Raw genomic sequence first — 26,369 nt, 5'->3', positions numbered from 1 at the left:
TGCAAAGTTGCTGGATATTAGTGGGAACTGGTACATGCTGTCATATACGCCAGTCAAGCACATCCCAAACATGCTCAATGGGTGACATGTCCGGTGAGTATGCTGGCAATGCAAGAACTGGGACAATTTCTGCTTCCAAGAATTGTGTACAGATCTTTGCAACGTGGGGCCGTGCATTATCTTGCTGAAACATGAGGTGATGTTCATGGATGTATGGCACAACAATGGGCCTCACGGTATATCTGTGCATTCAAAATGCCATCAATAAAATGCACCTGTGTTCTTCGTCCATAACAGATGCCTGCCCATACCATAACCCCACCACCACCATGGGCCAGTCGATCCACAACATTGACATCAGCAAAGCGCTCACCCACACGACGCCACACACGCTGTCTGCCATCTGCTTTGAACAATGTAAACCGAGATTCATCCGTAAAGAAAACACCTCTCCAACGTGCCAGACACCATCAAATGTGGGCATTTGCCCACTCAAGTCTGTTACGGCGACGATCTGGAGTCAGGTTAAAACCCCGATGAGGAATACGAGCATGCAGTTGAGCTTCCCTGAGACGGTTTCTGACAGTTTGTGCAGAAATTGTTTGGTTATGCAAACCAATTGTTTCAGCAGCTGTCTGAGTGGCTGGTCTCAGATGATCTTCGAGGTGAACCTGCTGGATGTGGAGGTACTGGGCTGGTGTGGTTACACGTGGTCTGCAGTTGTGAGGCTGGTTGGATGTACTGCCATATTCTCTGAAATGCCTTTGGAGGTGGCTTATGGTGGAGAAATGAACATTCAATGCACGAGCAACAGATCTGGTTGACATTTCTGCTGTCAGCATGCCAATTGCATGCTCCCTCAATGCTTGTGGCCCCTGTGGCATTTTGCTGTGAGACAAAACTGCACGTTTCAGAGTTCCCTCTTATTGTGGGCAGTATAAGGTACACCTGTGCACTAATCATGATGTCAGATCAGCACCTTGATGTGGCACACCGGTGAGGTGGGATGGATTATCTCAGAAAAGCACAAGTGCTCACTATCACACATATAGACGGATTTGTGAACGATGTTTGAGAGAAATGGTAATATTTTGTATCTGGAATGAATTACAGATCTTTAAGTCCATCTCATGAAAAATGGGACCAAAACAAGTGTGGCATTTATATTTTTGTTGAGAACACACACACACACACACACACACACACACACACACACACACACACACACACACACACACACACACACACACACACACACACACACACACATAAATACATATATATAATTTTTTAAAAACTTTTTTTTAAATACTGATGCTTATGTCCTACTTCTTCCTCTAGTTGCTTCAAACAATCTGATTTTGCTGTAGCTGGAAAATGTAGCACTTCCTGTGTGAAGAGTTATCCCAGCAGGGATGTTTCTAATGTTTAGTAGAACATGTAAACAAAATGTTAACACATCTGGAGATGTGTAATTGACAAAGCCTACAATATAACAGAGTGCAAAGCACAACAACCTGCCTTTCCTTAGTGTAGCACAGACACAGGTTGTCAGTTATCACAATATCACTCTCGACTGGCACAGCCAAATATGAGACCCAATCCCAAACTTGTCCCTTTCTCTCTCCGTCAGATACCAAATGTCTGTTTTCAACATATCACACATGAGAAAGCAAACAGTTTGCATGATCAGAAAGACAGAGAGACAAATAGATCAGAAATGAACAAACCAGACAACTGGTGTCCTCCTACATTACTGATTTCACTAAAGACTGGAATGGAAAATATAATGATTTAAAAACAAGAGCACCAAACACCAAAGTCACACTTTAATATGTAATTTTACAGCTCTACAATATTTAACTCTGTTTCATTCTAGTGGGTACAGTACTTGGATGAAATATATAACTAGGTCACCCAAGTGAAAACATGCCACAAGATTGATTATATGTTATTGGCTTATTAGCAGGTAGCTCTAAACCCAAATCCTCTGAATTTGATAACAGACTCAAACCATCTGTATTTTATTTGGCAAGAAGCACATACACGTGTTCATATGCATTACAATTACATAAAAATATGCTGGGAATTTGGCCTTTCTAAATTTTAGAAGCTTGAAAGTAAAACCATGAACTCAAATCTTTGGCATTTCAGCAGGACTGTATGAAGGAAACAGGGAGATATAGACATTGACTTGATGAAAAACTGCCTATCAACAGCAGCTGGTCTCTCGGGATACTAATCAAAAACACAAACTCCTGGACTTGCTCTTAGATAGCAGTGCGGGACGAAACTGAGCCAAAGACAAGTTGAGGAGGTAGAGGGGCTGAAACCTGGATGCCTCCGAAAGAGATGCCGTCCAGTATTTACTCAGGTGGAATAATACACAGCCAAAGCAGTCTGGTGTGTAATGATAAAACAAAGATTCTGAAGAATGTACTCCATATGTTGTTAAGAGCGAACAAGCATTTGTGGAATTCCCAAATTAGGTATCAATGTTTTGACCTTAAATGGATTCCTCGTGAGGCTACCTACAGTAGATAGCCAAAATGATTACTTCATGAAGCCCCTGCGACGCTCTGTAGATGTGTCCTAGGTGTAACCCGCCTCTCACCATAGCATGCTGGGATAGGCTCCAGTGTCTTTCGGGATTCGTAAGATGGAGGCAGGTGAAGCGAGATGATTAAGTTTGTGTTGTCTTCAAGAAAATGGAGGGATAGATGGAGGATGGATTTTTTCATGAACTTGGTAGTGCTTTGAGAGTATACCATATCTATACCATATCATAATAAGATGTGAAGGAATCTAAATGTCTGCCCTTGAGAGAAAGGAAGTAACCTCAGATGAGTCTCAAAAGTTGAATCCAGGCTGTGAGTAAGTCTTGACCTCCTTTCCCAAGATAAACTCGCAAAACAAATAAAATAAATATTGCCCACTATTGTGGAAGAATGTTCACAAAGCTGACATATAAAAGAAATGTAAAAAGGGGCAGTGATGTATTTGATTAACTGCACTTACTACATCAATTGTGAAAGCAAGTCTTTGTTATTTTAGAATGTGGGACTGCAAATAAAATCTCTATTACTGTTAGTTGAAGGCATTTCAGATAATGTAGCAGATTTAGGATATGAGCTGCGAAACAAACTATTGACTTTGAGTCTAAAAAACACCGCCTGCATATGGCAGGTGCACATTGCTCCAGGGACAAACCAAAAACATTTAAGATAGTATTTAACACAGATGTTCAGTCCTCCCTAACATTAACAAGCACAAGCACCCCGTGTCTTCCTAATACATTGATGGGAGTTGGAGCAAAAACATTCAAAGATTCATGAGACCATGAAAAGTACAAAAGGAATGCAAAAGATAATATGGCTTTAAATAATGATGGATAACAGGAATATATTATTTAAACCTTTCAGTATTAAATATCTATGAAAGGGAGAGGCCTGTGACCTTGACATGTCAAAGGAAAATATTCAGAACTAACTGAACTCTGCCAAAGCATTCTAACAAGGGATTGCATATTACAGGTCATATTAAAATGAGTGAACCTGAGTGGACATAAGCCTTGCCTACTCTGGCCAAAACAGTTAAGTATCGAACATTTGGGAATTGTGTTCTTGTAACAGGCATATGTATGAGTAAAGAGCAACAAATTAAAAATCAAAGCGTGGATACAGAATACTCCTTTTCTCTACAAGCACTGTATCAAAATCCCCTTCTAGTTTTACAATTTATGAAGCACCTGTAATATAACTTGCATGATGCCTTTAAAAGGCCTTCAAAAAATCAGAAAGAATGATACCAGGTTGTCTCTGGACCAATGGCATTCACATTAATTGTAGTCAATTCAGCTTTCTATGTTGTAGCTTAAGGTAAATTAATGTAACATGGCCATTGACCAGTGAGATCATTGGCCTTTGATTTATATGGATTTAAATTGGATTTATATAGTACCTAATCATAAGAGAAGTCATCTCATAGCACTTTACATACACAGCTGGTCTAAACCAGTCTCTCAAGCCTATTGACAGGAACCAAAATAATTCTCCAGGAGCAAACAGTAGTGAGGAAAAACTACCTTTTAACAGGCAGAAGCCTCAAGCAGACCCCAGCTCCTTGATGTTTGTCTGCCTTAACCAGTTGGAGTTACAGAGAGGAAGACACACTCTTAGTGTGTTTTCTTTTAAGAGCTATCTTTAATAATTTCTCTTCTATCACAATATCATCCTCTTCCTCCTCCTTCTCTAGCTGAGACTCTACCATCCTGGCAGCTGTCTCTCTGTCCCCGTTCAGCCTTCACCAAATCACTCTGACCATCCTTTGTGCTGTTATCCGTGTCCTGCGTGCTATTCTCTGGCTCCGGGTTGATGGCCGGCAACTGTTTAACCTTGTCACCCGTGACCTGCGATTCCGTGGGAGGTGGAGTTGGAAACTCACAAGGCTGCGATTGTGAAATCAGGACCACAGTACTGGAAGACACCAGAGGGATTGCAGTCTCCAGCTGTTTAACCTTTGCACTGTCACCTGTATCCTTCGTGTTATTCCTTGGCCCCAGGTTGGCTGCCGGCGACCCAGCGGGGAAAAGGTCAGAAACCCACAAGGCCTCAGAGTCCGGGCCGCAGCGGCGGATGCTGCCACAGCCTCGTAAGTAGTTGCAACCACTGGTTCAGCGAACAGTTACGCATGAGATGTCCCTCCCATCCACAACTTGAAACATTTCATGCCCTTACTGGTGACATAAACCGTGTAATCATAGTAATCAATTGTAAACGTGAGTGTGAAATTCTGCTCTTCATTGATCCGATTAGGGATCATCGTAACTTGTCTCCAGAAGGCATAACAGAAGGTGGAGGACAGGGATGAAGGTAATCTTAATCACCACCCCGCTCTCAACTACCAGGTGTACCTTTTCAGTTTTGTCAAGAAAAATGACTGCCCCTTTTTTCATTCTGGAGCCTGTCTTTACGGTGTGGTAACCGACCTGCTCTCCCAACGCTAAACACACCTCCCCCACCGAGGGAGTTGGCGAGGGGGTTAACTTGATCCCATGCTGCTGTGTGAGTTCATCAGTGCCGCTTTTTCCTCCAAGGTTGCCCATCTCGGGGCCACCATAGTGCCTCCTAATCTCCGCAAATGTTCTACGAACTACCGAACATAACGGCAAAGTAACCATCACTAACTAAAAGTGAAGATGCACATATACAAAAAAGCAAAAAAGACAAGAGTGAATATGCATGTAGACATCACACTCCCATCTATTTCTCTCATAAACTCCCAAAACGTAACCAGAGAGAGAGAGTGCGAGAGCAAGGGAAATAAGGATTGGGAAAGGGGAGAAGGGGGGAATATAGGGGTACACATATGGATGCATGCTACAACTGTTAGTACACATAACAGAGAACTCTACAATCTAGCTAGCTATATCATAAACACTATCACAGCTGCATAGATCAATGCATGATGATGACAAAGGGAGAATGGACCCCAGCCGAAGAACAGATGAAGAATGATATTAGAGGCAGTACAGGAGCAGGTCCGCAATAGATGGACCTGCTAAGCACTGCTGAGATGGTGATACTACAAAAAATACAGATTGCAAGCACTTAAGAGAGCTTCAAGCAGTGCTGCCAATCATATTGGCGAAGCAACCTGATTGTTGTATTCGAGAAAGGGCAACTACAACAGTTGTAACCATTTTACTACTGCATCTGTATCAACTATAAGTTCATCAAGACAAAAAAGATGTCCAGGTGATCAATAGACATCATTAGTATTTGTGCAAAGGCAATCATTTGGTGGCAGCATGAGTGAGTCACTGATAGATCAAACTTAACATAACAGTTCTTCTTCAGAGAGTAAGTTTGAAGTCTGCTCTCTCTAATCTTGTCTCCAAAACATCTCACCTCTGATGAACTAATTTCTGATCCTATCCAACCTGGTCAGTCCTAGAGAGAACCTCAACATCTTAATATCCACCACGACCAGCTTATCTTATTTTCGGTGGCATTGTCTCTAATCCAAGTTCAGCCTCTACTACTCCTTCCCACAAATTCAATGTGTGAACCATAACCTTTATCCCTCTATAGTTCCCACAACTCTGCACCCTTGTTCTTAAAAATGGGCAGGAGCAAACTCTTTCTTCATTCCTAAAACATCTATCACCCACTACAATTCTGTGGAACAACCTGGGAGGTAGAGCAGATGTCTTATGACTAGACCTCGCCCAGACATCGGCGGTTTGAATCCCGCTTCTGCCAGACATCATCAGAGTGTGATGTCTGGCAGAACTGTGGGAGGTGTTGGTCAGGTTGGCTGCACTTCCTGTTGCGGTAAGTGTCTTCCGTCATTACCTGTTGTGTTTGTTTGAGTACGGCGTCTTGGTTCGCTTTCGTCACACAATCACTGTTAATATCTTGTCATTTTAGAATTGTAGAGTAAGCTAGTTGTTTCTCTCCATCTCAAAACTTGATAGCGAAAGCTCTCACATATTTCAGCTAACCTTTTACAAACTGTTTTATTAAAGTAATCTTCCGTACTTCAGAGCTAGCTTAGTTTATCTTTGTTGCTAACTATGGCTACGCTTCCCTCTGTCCACTCTCCTCCCTCTCCTTCTCTCTGCTGCTCAGTCTGTCGGATGTATAGTTTTCCCCCCGCTTCCTTCAGCGAAAGGGGCATCTGCACAAAGTGTAGTGCTTTTTCTCGGACGGAAGCAAGACTTAGTCAATTGGAGACACTGGTTCGCTCCTTAACTGAAAATACAGCTGTGCCACCTAGTCAGGTAGCTTTAGCCAGAGCGGACCCACAAGCTCACGCTAGCCACTCCCCAGCTCAGGTTAGCCGTCCTCCAGCAGCCCCCGAGCAGGAGCAGTGGGTGACTGTTCGTAGGAAATATAGTGGCAGGCGAAAGCCTCGGGTTCACCAACAATCCCCGCAACCACAGCTTTTCCCCGCTCAGCGACACACCCGCTGAGGAACCTACTCTGGTGATTGGCAGCTCTGTGGTGCGGCACGTTAAACTACAGACACCAGCGACCATAGTCAAGTGTATCCCGGGTGCCAGATCGGGCGACATGGAGTCATTATTTAAACTGCTGGCTAAAGATAAACGTACATATAGTAAGATAGTAATCCATGTCGGCGGTAATGACACCCGGTTACGCCAATCGGAGGTCACAAAAATTCATATTCAGTCGATGTGCAGCTACACAAAAACAATGTCGGACTCCGTAGTGTTCTCTGGTCCCCTTCCCAATCTGACCAGTGATGACATGTTTAGCCGCATATCTTCACTCAACCACTGGCTGTCTAGGTGGTGTCCTGCTAATGACATTCAGTTTGTTGATAATTGGCAGACTTTTTGGGGAAAACCCGGTCTCATTAGGAGAGATGGCATACATCCCACTTGGAATGGCGCTGCTCTCCTGTCAAAAAATCTGACCACTTTTATTTCTGCCTCAAAACCATGACCCAGAGTTGAGACCAGGATGCAGAGTCGCAGTCTTAAACAAGTCTCTGCACTCCTAGAACGGTCACCCACTGTACCTTCACCCACTGTAATGTTACCCACTACACTTTCACCTACTTTATTGTCACCCACTGTACACACCATTGAGACTGTGTCTGTCCCTCAACAATTTAAAGATAATTCATGAAAATTCAAGTCATTTCAAGTCCAGAGGAAAGCAACTGGACATCCAAATTTAATAAAAATCAAAACCAGGACTTCAACAGCTCCGGAGTACAAAACAATAAAATGTGGTCTCCTAAATATTAGATCTCTGTCTTCAAAAGCTGTTTTAATCAATGACATTATATCAGATTATCAAATAGATTTATTCTGTTTAACGGAAACCTGGCTAAGTGAGGATGAGTATTTTTCCCTAAATGAAGCTACTCCTCCTAGTCACCTAAATTATCAGATCCCTCGAGTCTCAGGCAGAGGTGGTGGAGTTGCATCAATTTTTAATTCCTCGCTAGAATTGAGCCCTAAACCAAAAATTATCTTCAATTCATTTGAAAGTCTTAGTCTGAGCCTATCAAACCCAATCCAGAAACTACTTCAGCCCCTATTATTTGTCATCATCTATCGTCCTCTGGTCCATACAGTGACTTTCTATCCAAATTTGCCGATTTCTTAACTAGTTTAATTCTTAAAACTGATAAGGTCATAATTGTTGGTGATTTCAATATTCACGTGGACGACAGTAATGATAGCCTCAGTAGGGCATTTATGTCATTACTAGACTCCATAGGCTTTAGTCAGTGTGTACAGGAACCTACCCACCAGTTCGAGCATACTCTTGACTTAGTCTTGATTTATGGGATTGAAATTGAGGAGTTGGTCATCTTTCCTCATAATCCTATCCTTTCTGACCACTGCCTGATAACTTTTGACATTCGGCTATTGTGTAATTCTCTTCCTGCAAAAAACGTTTGTACTACAAACTTATCAGATCATACTTTTTCTAAATTCAGGGAAGAAATCCCAAGTATGCTTAATCTAATCCCACTACTGAACTACACAGCGGGTCATTTACTGAACTCAGTTAATGCTAGTCCATCTCAAATTGATGAGTTTGTTGATGTTACTTCAGACTCTCTGCGAAAAACCTTAGATTTAATTGCTCCACTAAAAAATAAGACTATAAAACAGGGGATGCGAGCTCCCTGGTTTAATTCTCATACCCACCAAGTAAAGCAAGAATCCCGACAACTTGAGAGGAAATGGCGTTCTACTAAATTAGAAGAATACCGCACCGCGTGGCATGATGGTTTACATAAATACAGGAAGGCACTTCGCTCCGCTAGAGCAGCCTATTATTCATCATTAATCGAGGACAATAGAAACAATCACAGATTCTTGTTCAGTACTGTATCCAGACTGACAAAGAACCACAGTGCATTTGTGCCTAGTATTCCATCAAGTCTCCATAGCAATGATTTTATGAATTCCTTCAATAATAAGATCCTGCTCATCAGACACAAAATTAATGATGTCCTATCTTCAAACTCTGGTCCTTCTTTAGGTCCCTTAGATCCGGAAAACACACAGCTGACTCCTGAACCCTTTGGTTCTATGGATGTCTTGTCTTGAATACAGATCAGTCAGCTGATTAAAATAATCTCCTCAGCTAAACCATCCTCCTGTCTGTTAGATCTAATTCCAACTAAAATCATCAAAGAAGCCCTACCTTTACTTGGCAACCACTTCCTTAATATAATTAAGATATAATTAACATCTCTACTGGATATGTACCACGGTCCTTTAAAGTAGCTGTAATTAAGCCACTGCTCAAAAAACATAACCTGGACCCTACTGTTCTAAATAATTATCGACCCATCTCAAATCTCCCGTTTTTATCTAAGATCTTGGAGAAAATAGTCGCTAATCAGTTATGTGATTTCCTTAAATCCAACAGTTAATTCGAGAATTTCCAGTCAGGTTTCAGGGAACATCATAGTACAGAAACAGTACTTGTCAAGGTTAGCAACGACCTTCTAACCACGTCAGACAGAGGACTTGTTTCTATACTGGTTCTCTTGGACCTTAGTGCGGCGTTTGACACAATTGACCACAATATTCTTCTGGCACGACTGGACCAAACAATTGGTATTAAGGGATCAGCACTGATGTGGTTTAAGTCCTATTTAACTGACCGTTCCCAGTTTGTTCACATTAATAACAACTCCTCTCAATCAACTACAGTTAGTTATGGAGTTCCTCAAGGCTCGGTTCTTGGTCCAATACTGTTTATCTTGTAAATGCTTCCTCTGGGTAATTTGATAAGGAAACACTCCATCAACTTCCATTGTTATGCCGATGATACGCAATTATATCTCTCGATTAAACCTGACGAAGTCAGCCAGTTGTGCAAATTACAGGCGTGTATCAAAGGGATTAAAGATTGGATGACGAATAACTTTTTGCATCTCAATTCTGATAAAACTGAGGTTGTTGTGCTTGGCCAAAAAACTGTAAGGGATGTAGTGCCAAGTGATGTAATAACCTTGGATGGCATCACGTTTGAGGCCAAAACCACTGCGAGGAACCTAGGTGTCATCTTTGATCAGGATCTCTTGTTTAACACACACATTAAGCAGGTTTCTAGAACGGCCTTTTTCCATCTCCGAAACATTGCTAAAATCAGGCATATTTTAAAACAGAGTGATGCAGAGAAATTAATCCACGCTTTCATCACTTCCAGACTAGATTACTGTAACGCACTTTTTCAGGCTGCCCCAAAAAATCGCTGAAGACTCTTCAACTAATGCAGAATGCTGTCGCCCGTGTTCTGACCAGGACCAGTGCCAGGGACCATATTTCTCCTGTGCTGGCTTCTCTGCACTGGCTTCCTGTGAAAGCTAGGATAGATTTTAAAATACTCCTCCTCACTTACAAAGCCCTTTGTGGCCAGGCACCGACCTATCTGAAGGAACTTTTAGTTCCTTATAATCCATCTAGAGCATTAAGCTCTCAACATACTGGCCTACTGGTGGTTCCTAGAATTTATAAAAGTAGGACGGGGGATAGAGCCTTTTGCTATCAAGCCCCTCTATTGTGGAACCACCTCCCTACCTCAGGTCGGGGGGCAGACACCCTCTCACTATTTAAGACTAGACTTAAAACTTTTCTTTTTCATAAATTTTACAATTAATGGCAACTTAGGTTACTACGTTTATTTTCATATAGACCTACACTGCTGGAGACTCAACATCCAGACTCACTGAGTTCCTCTCTCCTCCCCCTTCTCTCCAACCATCTCTGTTACTCCTCCTCTTCTCCGATCTCACTCTCCAAGTCTCCAATCACACCCTACTAACTAAACTTCTTCCATGGAGTCTCTGTGCTCTATGTCCTCCCAGGTTTTTCTCAGGTTCACCCCTCATCCGCCCATCTGCTATGGACCTGCTCTTCCCATCCCACCAGTACCACCCCTAACGTAATTATCGGCTGGGGTCCAGCTTCCTTTTTCCCCCGCGCCACCATACTGTTCCACCCCTCATCCACCCATCCGCTGTGGACCTACACCTCCCAAACAACAGTATCGCCCCTCACCTAACCATCGACTGGGGTCCTGCTGCCTCTCTTCCTTGGTGTCATCTTACTGTTCCACCCCTCATCCGCCCAGCAGCCGTGGACCTTCCTCTGTGGATCTGCACCTCCGAGCCCACCAATATCACCCCCATCTCTCCATGTGCTGTGGACCTTCTCCTCCAAGCCCACCAGTACCACCCCTCAACTATCCATCGGCTGGGGTCCTGCTTCCTTTCTTCCTCCATGCCGCCATACAGTCATCCACGCAGCTGTAATTGTGCCTTGACTTCAGCAACCTTAACCATATTGATACTGTCTCTATCTGGCCTATCTGTCACTCTCTCTCTGTCTCTCTCTCTCTGATGCTGTTCTTATCTTCCTTTGATTTTTTGTCCACCCAACCGGTCGAGGCGGATGGCCGCCCAAAAGAGTCTGGGTCCTGCCCGGAGTTTCTTGATATCAAGTAGATGATTTAATAAGATTCTCCTTATCCCCCCTGGGAAATCTAGATGATGGATATATTGATGTTGATCCTTCAAAACTTAAATATGTCCCTAAAAGTGCTTTTTTTAAAAAATATACTGAATGCATTGAGTTAAAAAAAAAAATCCTGAGACATTAGACTGTATCCATTTTCATTTGCTCTGAAAACGGTCCAGGCACCACATATTTGGGGCGATGCCTCTGGACAATAGCAGCTGTTCAGAGGAGGGAGGGGTATAGAAGAAATCATTACAGTAGGGCTCATCCAGGATTTCAGTGGCAAAACACTGAGACGATTAATGCTGCTTGACTATCTGAAGTTTGATTTCATGGTTAAACAAAACTTCCTCCTGCGCTAAAACATGTTCCAAATGGCCCTCAGGATGTTTTCATCAGAGATGCCTTTTGTGAATTCAACTCCAACTAATTGTGCTTTCATTCAGGAAAGTACTACAAGTCTAAACTTGTCTCAGCTACAACATTGAGCCTAAACCTTGCCTAAATAATACAAATATATAGATATAATTTAGATTCATATCAATATAGAGTGTGTTTCTATCCTCTCATCACCATTATTAGGTGCTCTAAAAGGGTTAAAGTGGTTAAATCTTTCTTTTCCTCATTCCTTTCAAATCCCTCAGTAGCAAATACGGTACATTGAGAGACTGGGCACAGCTGTCATGTTGGCTGTCAGGACTAACATAACACATTTGGTGCTTAAGCTATCCATTTTCTTTTTATAGACAAGGACAATTGCCATTAAATCCACGTCTTTTGATTGACCCAAAGAAATATTTCATAGTTAAATGTTATGAGTTTTCTCAAGACCTGCAATTGTGAGAAAGTGCAGCCCAAGGATTACAATTTAAATTCAAGAAAAGTGGTTCATTATTCAAGAGCCAAAACACCAGCTCAAACAACAGGTTTTGAGTAATTTAAGACATACAAGTTTTCTGTGAATGTATCACGTAAAATTAGATTTTAGAGCTAAAGATGACTATATACTCTGATCAAGAGTCTTTCAAATATAACAATGGTAGCTACTTCAGACAAAAAGTCCTTTTTCCCCAATTGATAGATGGTTGCAAACTGTTGGGCCCTATCCCCACCTCTCCACAACCCTGTAACACCATTCAAGTCAAGGTCATATGATAGCCCTGCAGGACTCTTTCCTTTCCAAAATCTGTCCACCTTGGTCCTGCTGCTTTGAAATCAAACTTGCCATTGTTGTTTTTACTGCCCATGACAAGGACAAAGGGACCGGGCAATGAGGGACACACACACAGCTTGTAATGCAATAGGGCTGGGAATTCCTCTTTAATTTCAATGCAATACTTGATCTTTGGGCTGCATGACTGACCACCTTATTATCTATACTGACAGGAGCTTATCAATACAGAACTTGCTGGGTCCACAGACCAAAGACAAACACATCCTTTATGCAGGATGTCCCCTCTGGGCATGAGACATGCAGTGCAGGCCAACTAGCTAAATTCCACAACTCAAAGGGTGAGAGACTGAAAATTGTCTAAAAAAAACCTCAATCAAGCTGGTTTAACAAAAATTGTAAAATATAGAAAAAAAACATTTCTAAGGAGTTTTCCTTTTAAATTTTATGTAGTGATCTAACATTATGCCATGATGAATGATGCAACTCATTAATATACTTCTTTCGCATGCAACAGTTGAGTATCAATTAAAACCACTATGCGTGTCCCTACATATTCTCATGGAATTATGAACTGATTTATATGCATAAATTCTGAGATATATTTAGCAGCTTTGCAAATTAAAAAGATATTGATGATATGATATTCTTTCTCAGTCTTGAAATAAATAAAATCCATAATTTTTGTTTGATTTTGAGACATCTTTGTCATGTCAGAAAATGTTGCCTTTGTAAAAGCCTGAAGATCTCCATTGCTACAGTGTTTCACCACATGCAAATAACATATTCTATGTTCAAGGCATATTTCATAACCATATTATAAGATAAATAAAAGCTGTGTGTCACTTGGAGCCATCCAGTAAAGTTCTGATATACTGTCATGTCAGTTGATGTACTAAAAGCTTTAATATACTGTATTTTCTGCTGCATCTTTAATGAATATTTTGAGAAATAAAACTAATACACACACGATAAATTTGACAATTTAGTCCAGTTCAATTTGTGAATCCTTTAAGATGATTGTTTGATACTCCTTGGAAAAGATATGATTTTATCACCATAATTTGACAGACTGAACATGACTCCGCTGAATTTATTCATCACTATTGACACATGTTTCTTCACATCTATGAATCTTTGTTGTTTGGGAAAGAGCAGTGAGCTAAATAACTCACTGCTCTTTCCCAAGGCACTCAACCAGGTGTATGATAAGAATGAAGTTCCCCCCTGTCACTCTTAGTGACCGATTTACGGATTCAATCAGAAATGTCTTTATTATCTTATGAAGGTTGGTGAATATTTAGTTTCAGATATTATTCTCTTATTGAGTTATTTCAAAAAGCAATTTCATCTAAACATTGGGATTCAGCTACATTTGATTAAGGTGATACATATATAATCCGAGTTCATTTTACCTCAATAAAGTAGTGCATCCCTGGGATGCACTTCCAACAAAAATGTGTGCATCCCAACATGACGTTTATGCATTCCAAAGGTAATAACAGAATTTGCGGTAGAAATCGTATACGCAAGGATTGAGTTTTGCCAATAGTACAATATAAAAACTAAACAAACTGTTAATTTTAACAATTTTATTAATAACAATGTCATAATTGTTTCAGTAAAAAGGAAAAACAGGAAAAGTAAATATTATTTTTATCAAAATGTTACAGCCTGGTGGCCATTCTTAAAAAAGTTTTAGAAATAAAGAAAGAAGTAATACAGATTCTTTCCTTTTGCTTTTCACTTAATAGTTTTCTTTGCCTTTAATTCATATATTCTCCTGTGGACACTGCACCAAGCTGACAGCTGAATTTTTTGTAAGTTGCATTTCATCGTGGGTGCTGACATTTAGTCGTGCCTCATCAATGAAAAAAAATTGCGTCCTTTGCATGCAAATGTACAAATGATTTTTGCTGGTTTTCGCTCAGCTTCTTCTGCATCATCTTCCATTCTGTCCACAGTAATATCTGTCTCTTTCTTTTCCTTTACCTTGTTTTTTAATTCAGGAAAGCACTCATTGTTACTCAAGTTTTCTCCAACTTTTGCATCTTCTTCGGAAGCATGGTGATGATGTGAGACTAACTCGATGCTCTCTCACTGCAGAGAGTAAAACGAGCAGACGTCGTGATACTGTTTGGTTGATTTTATTCATTCTTTCATTCATTGTCACAACCGCTTCATCCATCAATCCCAGCTGGCTCAAGGCGTGAGGCGGGGGAAACTCCGGGCGCGACGCCATAGCACCACGGAGCTATACAGAGACGCAGACAAACACACACTCACACACTCATACCTACGGTCAATGTGGGACCGGCCAATTAACCTGAAGTGCATGTTTTTAGAGGTGGAAGGAAGCCAGAGAACCTGGAGAGAACCCACATAGACATGGAAAGAACATGCAAACTCCACACAGAGCGCGACGCAAACTCGGAACCACCTTACTGTGTGGCGACAGCGCTACCCGCTGCACAACCGGGCCAACCCTAGTTGATTTTAATAAGGCGGAATCAAGCAGATGACTCTCATGACAAGAAACTCGCATGAGATCAAAACACAATGGCAATTTCGAAATTTAAGTGGAGAAATTAATAAATTGTGAATATTTTTGTTGAATGGAAGTACATTTTTTCCCAATATTATACTGTGGAAAAAGGTAGCATAGATTTTTTTTATTGTAAGTATATAAAGATAATGCCCCAGGGACGCACACTGTCTGATGATCGTGCGTCCTTGTCAAAAAATGTGCTTTAAAGACGCAAGAATGCATGCAAACAAAATACTTTGTATGACTGTATCTTCACATAGTGAATGCAATTTTTCAGTTGTTCAATCTCACATTTACACCTGCATAAAGTAGGATAGAAATAAAGATAGTTAAGCTTGAACTGTTGACTTTAGTGTATTTTTGTAGGTAAACTGAACAGAAGATTTTGCCCTCAGAATGCAGGAAAACAACCCCATTTTCTAAAACATTTCCCGGGGGGAGGCACCCCGGACCCCCCTGTCGTGGGGTTTCACCCCCACACACCCCCACGACGAGCATGGTTTTACACCCCCCAACAATTGAAAACATGCATTCACTATGTGAAGATATGTAGAGGTAGTTGGTGGTAGAGAAAAATATTACTCAATGTGCACCTGTAAGTTTTACTTGCTATTATAGGAAGCCACTGTCTTGGACACAGAATGTGGCTTTTTGTGGCTTACTCATCCCTTTTACACTGAGCCACAGGGGCTTAGTCATACTACCTCCTAGTGCAAGCCCAGTTTGGCCATTGTTATGTATCTCTAACTGCCTGTTTGCATTCTTCTTTATGAAGAATGCAATATCAATGTAACTGTACTTTGAATAATAAGCACTGGCATCATAAGCACTGCTACATTTAAATTATAACTACCTACCAATCTGACTTGTGAGATCCGTCAATAATGATCATTCTGGAGGATGGTGAGCAGTTTTTGGTGGACTTCAGTGGAAGTAAGGATGGAATTACAGTATTTTCCTGAAAACCCTATGACATCATTACAACATAGGACATTTCTTATATTTTCTCATGAGCTTCTTCTTCTTTTCCTTTCGGCTTTTCCCTTTAGGGATCGCCACAGCGAATCAGTTGCCTCCATCGAACCCTGTCTTCTGCATCCCCTTCTCTACCACCAACTACCTCTTTCACTACATCCATAAACCTCCTCTTCAATCTTCCTCTAGGCCTCCTGCCTGGCAGTTCAAAACTCAGCATCCTTCTACCAATATATTCACTATCTCTCCTTTGGACATGTCCAAACCATCTCAGTCTGGCCTCTCTGACTTTATCTCCAAAACCTCTAACATGTGCTATCCCTCTGATGTACTCATTCCTGATCCTTCCTTCCTGGTCACTCCCAGAGAGAACCTCAGCATCTTCACCTCTGCTACCTGGAGCTCTGTCTCCTGTCTTTTCCTCAGTGACACTGTCTCTAGACCAAACAACATTGCTGGTCTCTCCAGTTTTGTACACCTTTCCTTTCATTTTAGCTGAAACTCTTCTATCACACATCACACATGACACTTTCCTCCACCCATACTATCCTGCCTGTACACGTTTCTTCACTTCTTTTCTGCACTCTCCATTGCTCTGGACTGTTGACCATAAGTCAGTGGTTCTTAACCTTTTTGGAGGTGCAGAACCCTGTCGGTTTCATATGCTCACTAACCGAACCCTTCTTTAGTAAAAATAAATAAATAAATATATATATATATATAATTTTTTAAATTTTAAGACACAAGTATATGTTTTACTGGTGTATTTAATGAATTGTGCATTAATGTCACCTTTTTCAAAGAACATAACCAAGACAGTGCATGAACTCACATGAAATGACCTACCTGCAAATCAGTGTGACTTCTGCTGTTATTGAGAGACCAGTTCAGATATGCGTGGCTTCACCTTGGCAAGTGCTACTCTTATGTCATTTTAACAGCAAAGTCTGTTTCTGTTGTTTTCCATGCAGCTTAAGGAAATGTTCCTTTATATTTGCCAGTGCAAGAATAGAGTTGCTCAACTTGACATTCAAATCATGCAGAACGCTGACTCCCATCATGTTCTGTTATACAGTACATGTAAATTCACTTTGCACATATTCGTCCGACTGCTTTCTTTTTTTGCTCAACATAGTTACTATGAATTAAAATATTAAGAAAGCAATCCGATGACGTACCATCATGACAGGCATAAATCGACTACTGAGTGCGCAAAATCCCCTGTAGCACAGGTAGGCTAATTGATGTAGCGTGATCACCTGCAGCCAGTGAAGGCTAAGGGGGGCGTGTCATCACGAATTGACACAATGTGTCAAACGTACACGTTGATTCGTGTATGTTCGGCAGAAACACCCGACACATTGTGTCAGGTGTTTTGTCTTGACCTCCGTCTCCGCCGAACCCCTGAGACCGACTCACCAAACCCCTAGGGTTCGATCGAAACCAGGTTAAGAACCACTGTCCGAAGTACTTAAAATCCTCCACCTTCTTGATCTCTTCTCCCTGTAACCCCACTCTTCCACTTGGGTCCCTCTCATTCACACACATGTACTCATTAACACACATGTCTTACTGCGGCTAACCTTCATTCCTCTCCTTTCCAGAACAAACCTCCACCTCTCTAGCTTCTCCCCCACCTGTTCCCTTCTCTCCTTGCAGATCACAATGTCATCTACAAACATCATGGTCCATGGGGATTCCTGTCTAACCTCGTCTGTCAGCCTATCCATCACCATGGCAAACAAGAAGGGGCTCAGAGCTGATCCCTGATGCAGTCCCACGTCCACCTTGAACTCGTCTGTCACACCTACAGCACTCCTCACCACTGTCCTACAGTCCTAATACATGTCCTGCACCGCTCGAACATACTTCTCTGCCACTCCAGACTTTCTCATACAATACCACAGTTCCTCTCTGGACACCCTGTCATAAGCTTTCTCCAGATCTACAAAAACACAATGCAGCTCCCTCTGGCCTTCTCTGTACTTCTCTATCAACATCCTCAAAGCAAATGCTGCATCTGTAGTACTCTTTTTTGTCATGAAACCATACTGCTGCTCACAAATGCTCACTTCTGTCCTTCGTCTAGCTTCCACTACTCTTTCCCATAACTTCCTTGTATGGCTCATCAGCTTTATTTGTCTGTAGTGGCCACAACTCCCTTGTTCTTATAAATGGGCACCAGCACACTTCTCCTCCATTCCTCAGGTATCTTCTCACTGTCTAAGATCCTGTTGAACAACCGAGTCAGAAACTCTACTGTCACCTCTCCTAGACACTTCCAAACCTCTAAAGGTATATCATCAGGACCGAGTGCCTTTCCACTCTTCATCCTCTTCAATGCCCTCCTCACTTCATCCTGACTCATCTTTGCTACTTCCTGGTCCACAACAATCACCTCTTCTAGTCTTTGTTCTCTCATTATCCTCGTTCAACTCTTCAAAGTACTCTCTCCATCTTCCCATCACATTACTGGCCCCTGTCAATAGACTCCCATCCCTATTCTTAATCACCCTAACCTGCTGCACGTCCTTCCCATCTCTGTCTCTCTGTCTTGCCAACCTGTATAGATCAGTCTTTCCCTCCTTACTGTCCAACCTAGCATACAAGTCACCATAAGCCCCTTGTTTGGCCTTTGCCACATCTACTCTCACCTTATGCTGCATCTCCCTTCACTCCTGTCTACTCTTCTCAGTCCTCTCAATGTCCCACTTCTTCTTAGCTAACATCTTTCTCTGTATACACTCCTGTACCTCCTCATTCCACCACCAAGTCTCCTTATCTATTTTTATCTACTTTCCTTCCAGATGACACACCAAGTACTCTCCTACCTGTCTCCCTGATCAAATTATCTGTAGTTGTCCAGTCATCTGGAAGCACCTCCTGACCACCCAGAGCCTGTCTTAACTCCTCCCTAATAGTCATGCAACGCTCTTCCTTTATCAGCTTCCACCATTTCGTCCTGTAATCTGCCTTTACAATCTTCATCTTCCTCACCACCAGAGTCATCCTACACACCACCATCCTATGCTGTTTGGCTACACTCCCACCTACCACTACTTTGCAGTCACTGATCTCCTTCAGATTACACCGTCTACACAAGATGTAGTCTACCTGTGTGCTCCTACCTCCACTCTGATTGGTCACCCTATGTTCCCGCCTCTGCTGGAAGAAATTATTCACCATAGCCAAACCTGCCCATCACCTCCTCATCACCTCTGTTTCCTGCGCCAATATGTCCATTGAAGTCTGCAATGACAACTCTCTCACTTCTAGTTTTGCTCTGCATCAGTTCATCCAAGTCCAACCAGAATTTCTCCTTCTCCTCCAGCTCACATCCTACCTGTGGAGCGTACCCCCTAACAACAATGAACATCACGCCTTCTATTTCTAGCTTCAGACTCATCACTCTATCGGACACTTTTTACCTCCAGGACATTTCTAACAAAGTCCTCCTTCAAGATAACTCCTACTCAATTTATCTTCCTATCTACAACATGATAGAACAACTTGAACCCTGCTCCTAAACTTCTAGCCTTGCTACCTTTCCACCTGGTCTCCTGGACACACAGTAGGTCTACCTTCCTTCTCTGCATCATGTCAACCAACTCTCTACCTTTTGCTGTCACAGTTCCAACATTGAATGTCCCTACTGTCAGTCCTATACTCTTGGCGTTCCTCTTCTCTCTCTTCCTACGAACACACTTTCCTCCTCTCCTTTCGACCAACAGTAGTTCAATTTCCACCAGCACCCTGTAGGTCAACAGCACCGATGGCGGTCGTTGTTAACCCGGGCCTCGACCGATTCGGTATGGAAGTCATAGGTTTGATTCGCATGTTTGATTTGGCAAACGTTTTACGCCGGATGCCCTTCCTGCCGCAACCCTCTGTATTTATCCGGGCTTGGGACTGGCACAATAAGACACTGGTTTGTGTCCTCTTGTGGCTACATTTTATTTTCTCATGAGCTGATACAGTAAAAAAAAAATACAACTTAGCATATATAATTCTGATTCATTACTTATTTATTAGTCTATGGTGTTAATATAAACTTTGTGTCTTGTCTTTAGTCTTGACAACCGTAATTCTAGTGCTATAAAATAACTGCGAATAACTACTTTTACAGGTGCCAATTCTTTAGTTTAACATTATTTTTTCATACGTTGAAATTTCACATTTTCATTTCATTTAATTTCATTTAATTTCATTTCACACAGGACCTCCTAACAACCATCTGAAAAAACAGATCAGGGTGGCTGGCGATAGCCCACCTTCAGTTTCAATTGTTTAGCTCTCAACAATGGAACCCCTCAGGCATCAGGTGCGACTTGGATTTGATTTAAAAAAAAATTCTTAACCAGTGCAAATAAAGCCCAAGCTGCCCAAGTGCGGCTTTTTTTTGTGTGCGTCTTTTGCCATTGACGCAGCTTTTGCAACATGGAAGTAAAGCACAAGGAACGCAAAGTGAAAAGGGGAATGGAATAGAATTATCTTTCTTTCTTTTTAACCTAAACGCTAGTGGTAATGTAAAATATAGTTGGAGAACTGTATCAGACTGAATATATTTAAATCACACTTAAATCACACAAGGCTTCAGTCCCCACTATTTCTTTGTTCATATCATATTGAGAAATAAATTGGGGGGGGGGGGTAAGGACCACTCACAATTGGAAGATGAGCTCTCTTCATCAAGAGTCATTCGATCAATCTTTTGTAATGTCTTGGGCTGGACAGAATATAGTGACAAGTGTATTAACTGACAGGTGTAATTTCAACCTGACTTGAAAGGCTGAGCCTGACATGAAAAGAGGACAAAAGAGTGACCCGTCTGATGAATGAGACGGAAAATGACAATGAAAATGTCATCCATTTGTATTTTCTTTTCCTGGCCCATTGTGCACCAAAAAATGGATGATTTTCAATGTCCTAACTGTCCTTCATAACAATGACGAGGCGTTTAATGATAAATTAAGTAGGTGACACACAAGACATGTTGCGTTTACAAGATAGAGGAAAAAAAGTCTGTCAGATACAAGCAAATCATGCAATCTGTGTTTGATCTTGATTTTTAATGTATTAAAAAAATCAGAGAGAAGAGACCACGAAAAATATTTTTGTTTGTTGTTTGTTGCTCATTGTTTTGTTTTGTTTGCTTTTTTACAAAGAATTGTGGAACATGCAAGAAACTGATAAGCTCTCTTAGAGTTCAGTAAAAACCTGTAGATATGAGGACTGGAATGTGTTAGTGAGACTGATCCTAAGGTTCGAGGAACATGGCAGATAGGAGCTACAGTCATGCATTTCTAAAGGTCCAGTGTTATACAGAGTGAAAGATACTTCACAACAGTGGGTGGTCTTATTTTTGAACCTTATCAAAGATTAACCGGGGTAATTTGACCTTTTTTAGAAAGGATTTTACCTAAGAGAAAGCAGAGGAAGAAAATCCAAACCGTATCCAACTTCAAGTGCCAGAACTGTTAACAATTTTTAACAGATGTCAAAAAGTACACCATTTGTAGCATGTAGCATAAATGAATGCAAACAATACTTTTAAAAGTACAATATTAAAAATATACAAATGTAGTAAAATATGAATTTATATACATGTATGAAACAAGGTACAACACACATTTATTGTCCACACATGTGAAAATGTTGTCTGGAATACATCTGTGTAATCTAAATAAACCAATGGGGTCAAGCTATGTCAAACTGTATATAGATTACCTGTTACTCAAACAGTTTCAAAGACCAGAGGTATTAAGTGCACAAATGTGGGTTCAATTTTAAACAGAGCAGGCTCAAAGGAAAATAAACATCTTCCTGATCAGATTTTTTGGCAAAGGAAGCTCTTAAGAGATGAAAACTAAGAGGTGGGAATGTATAATGTCAGCAAAACAATGTTGGTAACACAGCACATAATATTTTGCTTGTTTTTTGTTGGCTCTGCTTTCTGTATATGAAGAGTTATTTTAAATGACTAAGATTTCCACAAGAAGTTTCTTTGAAAAAAAAAAAGGCTTCAGAATATTTGAAGCTATGAAGAGCTGAAAGAAATACTTTTGCGTGATAGTATTTACACAGTGACCCACCAGTGGTAATACTTCTGGTTTTACTGCCTCGACTCCCTTCCTTGCACTTCACGTGATCTCATAATTGCAAAGCGCACAGGGAAGGTAAATGGTCGTCAAGAATAACCTTTTGTCCTCCAGCATCATAGTAAGTCATTTGAAGTCTATCAAGTCCTAAATGCCCTGCCAGAAAATGTTACATGTGTTAAGCACAATGTTTCAAAATGCACATATTTCATTCATCTTACTATGTAGTTACACAGACATTTGTTTAAACAATGTTAGGAAAAATAGCCAGCCTCATGGTCAGCTGTTTACCTCTCAACCTGGTGCATCTATGTTTAATTAAGCACACAGGCTTTGTTCATGCATCAAGAGCTCTTTATCACGACACTATGATCAAATGCTCAAACCATCTCATTATAGGAGCATCGGTCTTACTCCAAGGCAGATGTTTGAACCCTTTCTCAGTTCATCGTATGAACAGCACACTGCTTTTATTCACAGTCTGATTGACTAAGCTACTTCCATACATGTGGATTGGAGTGCTGAGACACTGATCAATAGATCGCTAAGCTCAAAGGCAATGCTCTAACACAGATATGTAGGACAATTCAGTACCTTCATTACTGTCAGTGCTGCGCCACCACTCCTTTTAATGTTCTCCATCTTACCCTAGAGATGATTGAGCAACTTCTCTTGGGCCAGCAAACCACTGGAGGCATTTTCTGACCATTTTTGGGCAAAGCACTGCATACTTGAGGAGTTATGAACTTTCTTTCCAACTGCTTCACACAGTATTGTAAGCTGCCCAAATGTGTGAAATTGTGGCCATGGCCTGATGAAGCCAACCAGACACTCTGTCTACTTGTTAGCTGCACCTGGAGATTGTGGCGTGGCCTTTTCGAAGCTTGAGTACAGCTGCCCATTAGTTGCGAATACGGACACAGCTCTACAGATGAATTAAGACCAGACATCCACAACAATGGCATAAGACTTCTCCCTGTTCACACAGTAATAATCCAACGGCTAAACCCCATCTTTCAGGCAACATCAAAGAGTAGACGGTCCAAAGGTATCCAGATTGCTCAGTGTTACAGTCAGTTGTCATAAATCTGTCATGTTACTACTGTAAAATATTTAGATAAACTCAATAATGTCTGTCAAAAAGATGTAGAAGGCAGAGCTTATTTATCAGCAACAGGTATCTGATTGGCAACTGTAGCACATGCTGAATGTAGATGTCTGGTGCTTGTTTCAGAAAATGTTTCCTGTCCTGACAGGAAAGATACATTTTAACAATAGATTAACCATAGATCTGGTCCTTACGCCTGAGAGTTTACACTTTTACATCTGTAGTTGCTAAGTTGCATGAGCGAAATGTTCGTTATGTACTTGATTGTAAGGCAAGCGTATATACAGCATGTCCATGTATGTGTGGTGGTGTGGTATTGCATACATCTGAAGACATTCAGAATACTTTTGTTTTTGCTTCCATCCATCCATCCATCCATCCATCCATCCGTTTTTTTACTGCATTTATTTGCTGTTGCAGGTCACAGGGAGCTGGAGCCTATCCCAGCTTGCATAGGGTATGAGGCGGGGGAAACTGACCGTGACGCCTGTGTACTGCGGAGCCATACAGAGACACAGACAACCACACATGCACACACTCATACCTACGGTCAATTTGGGACAGGCCGATTAACCTGAAGTGCCTGTTTTTGGAGGTGTGAGAAAGCCAGAGAACCTGGAGAGAACCCATGCAGACACGGGGAGAAGATGTAAACTCTGCACATAGTGGGACTTGAACCCGGATCCGCCTTGCTGTGCGGCGACAACGCTACCCACTGTGCCACCATGCCGCCCTGTTTTTGCTCCCATTTTTTACAATTTGAAGTAAAGAATTTTCACACAGATCATTTACTTATTACTGTACTGACGTTACTGAACACTAATTGATCCATCCACTCAATGAGCATGGCATACCAAGATGATGATGGAACATTATTTTTGACCAGATATACAGTACATAGTCACAATAAAAAATACGAAGACTTGAGATATGCAGTTTCATCTTGAAAAGTGAAATTTATTGTACATTGTAACTCACATGACTTGGTACACAGATGTGAATTGTCAATCTACTGGACGTTGAGAGAAAGTGAATCATAGCAGCAATGTGTGACCTACCTGGTCAGAAACATGGGGCTGTGTATTATTGGACGGCAACATTAGCTGATGGCAGCAAATGATGGCAGCAAATGAATGGAATGACAACAAGCTTTAGGATTCCATGTCTGTGATTTGAATAAATGATTACTAAAGTTCACCTGTGATTCTTGTTTACAGTTTGTTTCCACTCAATCCATGACCCCACCACCACCCCAGAAAGCTCTCTTTTCAACACTACTATCAACTCTCTTTTCTCCACACGATGCCACATACACTCTCTGCATTCTGCTTAGTGCAAAGTGGGAATTGTGTTTGAATACAAGTCCTTAGTGCTTTGTTATTGAAGGTGTGCTCCCCACCCCAAGAAATTTAAAAAGATAATTTACAATGTCAAAGACATGCAGATGAGCTCAACATCAAGCAACAAAGTTGAAGCTTGGAAAACAGAGTTTTATGGATTGGAGAGGGTAAGAAGTTGGAACTTTTGGAATTTGGATACAGGCTGGGGGTATTTCGTGTCAAATTGACAGTACAGATTTTGTTCCCCTTCGAATGGAATTGCAGAAATATTTGAGGGGAATCCCATTACGTAGCAAATGAAGTGCTGTAATAATGTACTCACGGTCACTTTCCCACTGCGGTTGGCCTCTTCTCGCTCTGCCAGGGCTTTCAGGAAGTTATCTTTGAGTTCTTTTCCTGCACTTGCCAGTGTTCTGGAAAAGACAACAACTCAAACTGTTAGAAATGTTGCTCTTAACTTGAAAAAAGGTCACATGATGCCTTAAAGGTTCATTATGGAAGCTTTTCAAACCTGAACACATTTTAACTCCATGCTTAAGTATTATTCCTTGATATTGTTTTTGACATGGAATTGATCAAATGATCATTAATCGGTACACATGATATGATCATAGTGTAATTAAACACATCAGTAATCTGTAATATTCAAATATTAAAACTGTAGAATTCATTAATATATTAATATGTACTGTTTAACTTAAAGTAAGGTGTTCATTTAGTCTGTCATGGGGTTGACACATTGCAGTGTGAAATATGTCAATACACAGCGTTCCCAAGCTCCAAAGGCCATCCTAAATATGATATTCTAAATACCATTTCTTGACACATTATCATTATAGTTTTTAATCTGAAATAAATCTTATAAATCCGAAATGTTTAGTGTCATTTCTTTGTTAGTGTTTAGTGTCATTTCTTTGCTAATTTTAGTATGCAGAAATTAGTCATGTGACTAATATTCTCATATTAGTCATACAAGTATATAATAACTTTTATGACACTGTGGCAGCTTTCTACACTTTGGCTGGCCTGTTTCCATGGAAACATAGTTTTGGCACGCAGAAATGTATCCACCCCTGAAACAACACTGGCACTAATATTTGAACAGTTAACACTGCAGTATGAGCAACAGAACTCTGGCATGCATCCAGAAGTGAACTTGCAAAACATTCATCAGATCCACACCAAGTTAACATCTTAAAGGCAGTAAACAGGTCATTGGTAACTCTCACATGTGGTTACAAATGCAGATGAAGAAAGAATGTGAGAAAAATAATGAAATTACAGTTTCTGTACTGTAGTGTTTCTGTCTGAAATGATAATTTTGCTAATTTTACAATAAAACATAACCATTTAAAATATGTACTTGACATTTCAGGTTAGTATTTTAAACAGAATTTAGAGCTGAAGTATGTAAATTCATTTTTAACCAATTTAATCACTTCAAACTCGATTCAAGTCATGCTTGTGGTTTTTTTGTTTTTTATTTATTTCTTTTTTGTTTGAAAAAACTGAAGCACTTGTGTGTTTGCAGTTATGTTGCCCGATCGCTACAGGTGTATAACCAGCTGAGCCACTTGCTTAAGATAGCTACTGGCATACTAGTACATT

At 41.0% G+C, this 26,369-nt stretch overlaps 1 protein-coding gene and 1 pseudogene across 1 annotated transcript in view; one reads left to right on the top strand and one right to left on the bottom strand.

Moving 5' to 3' along the window:
• cfap299 (cilia and flagella associated protein 299) overlaps positions 1-26,369 on the bottom strand; it is a 98,397-nt gene that overhangs the window by 57,221 nt on the left and 14,807 nt on the right. Inside the window, exon 3 of the mRNA XM_068310050.1 lies at positions 25,084-25,174. Coding sequence (XP_068166151.1) covers positions 25,084-25,174 — 91 coding nt within the window. The remainder of the gene's footprint in view (positions 1-25,083; positions 25,175-26,369) is intronic.
• On the top strand, positions 6,410-13,655 carry LOC137592592 (uncharacterized; annotated as a pseudogene).

Source organism: Antennarius striatus, chromosome 3 (genome assembly GCF_040054535.1).
Source record: "Antennarius striatus isolate MH-2024 chromosome 3, ASM4005453v1, whole genome shotgun sequence".
NCBI classification, from domain to species: domain Eukaryota; kingdom Metazoa; phylum Chordata; class Actinopteri; order Lophiiformes; family Antennariidae; genus Antennarius; species Antennarius striatus.
This window is presented reverse-complemented; position numbering and strand designations above follow the sequence as displayed.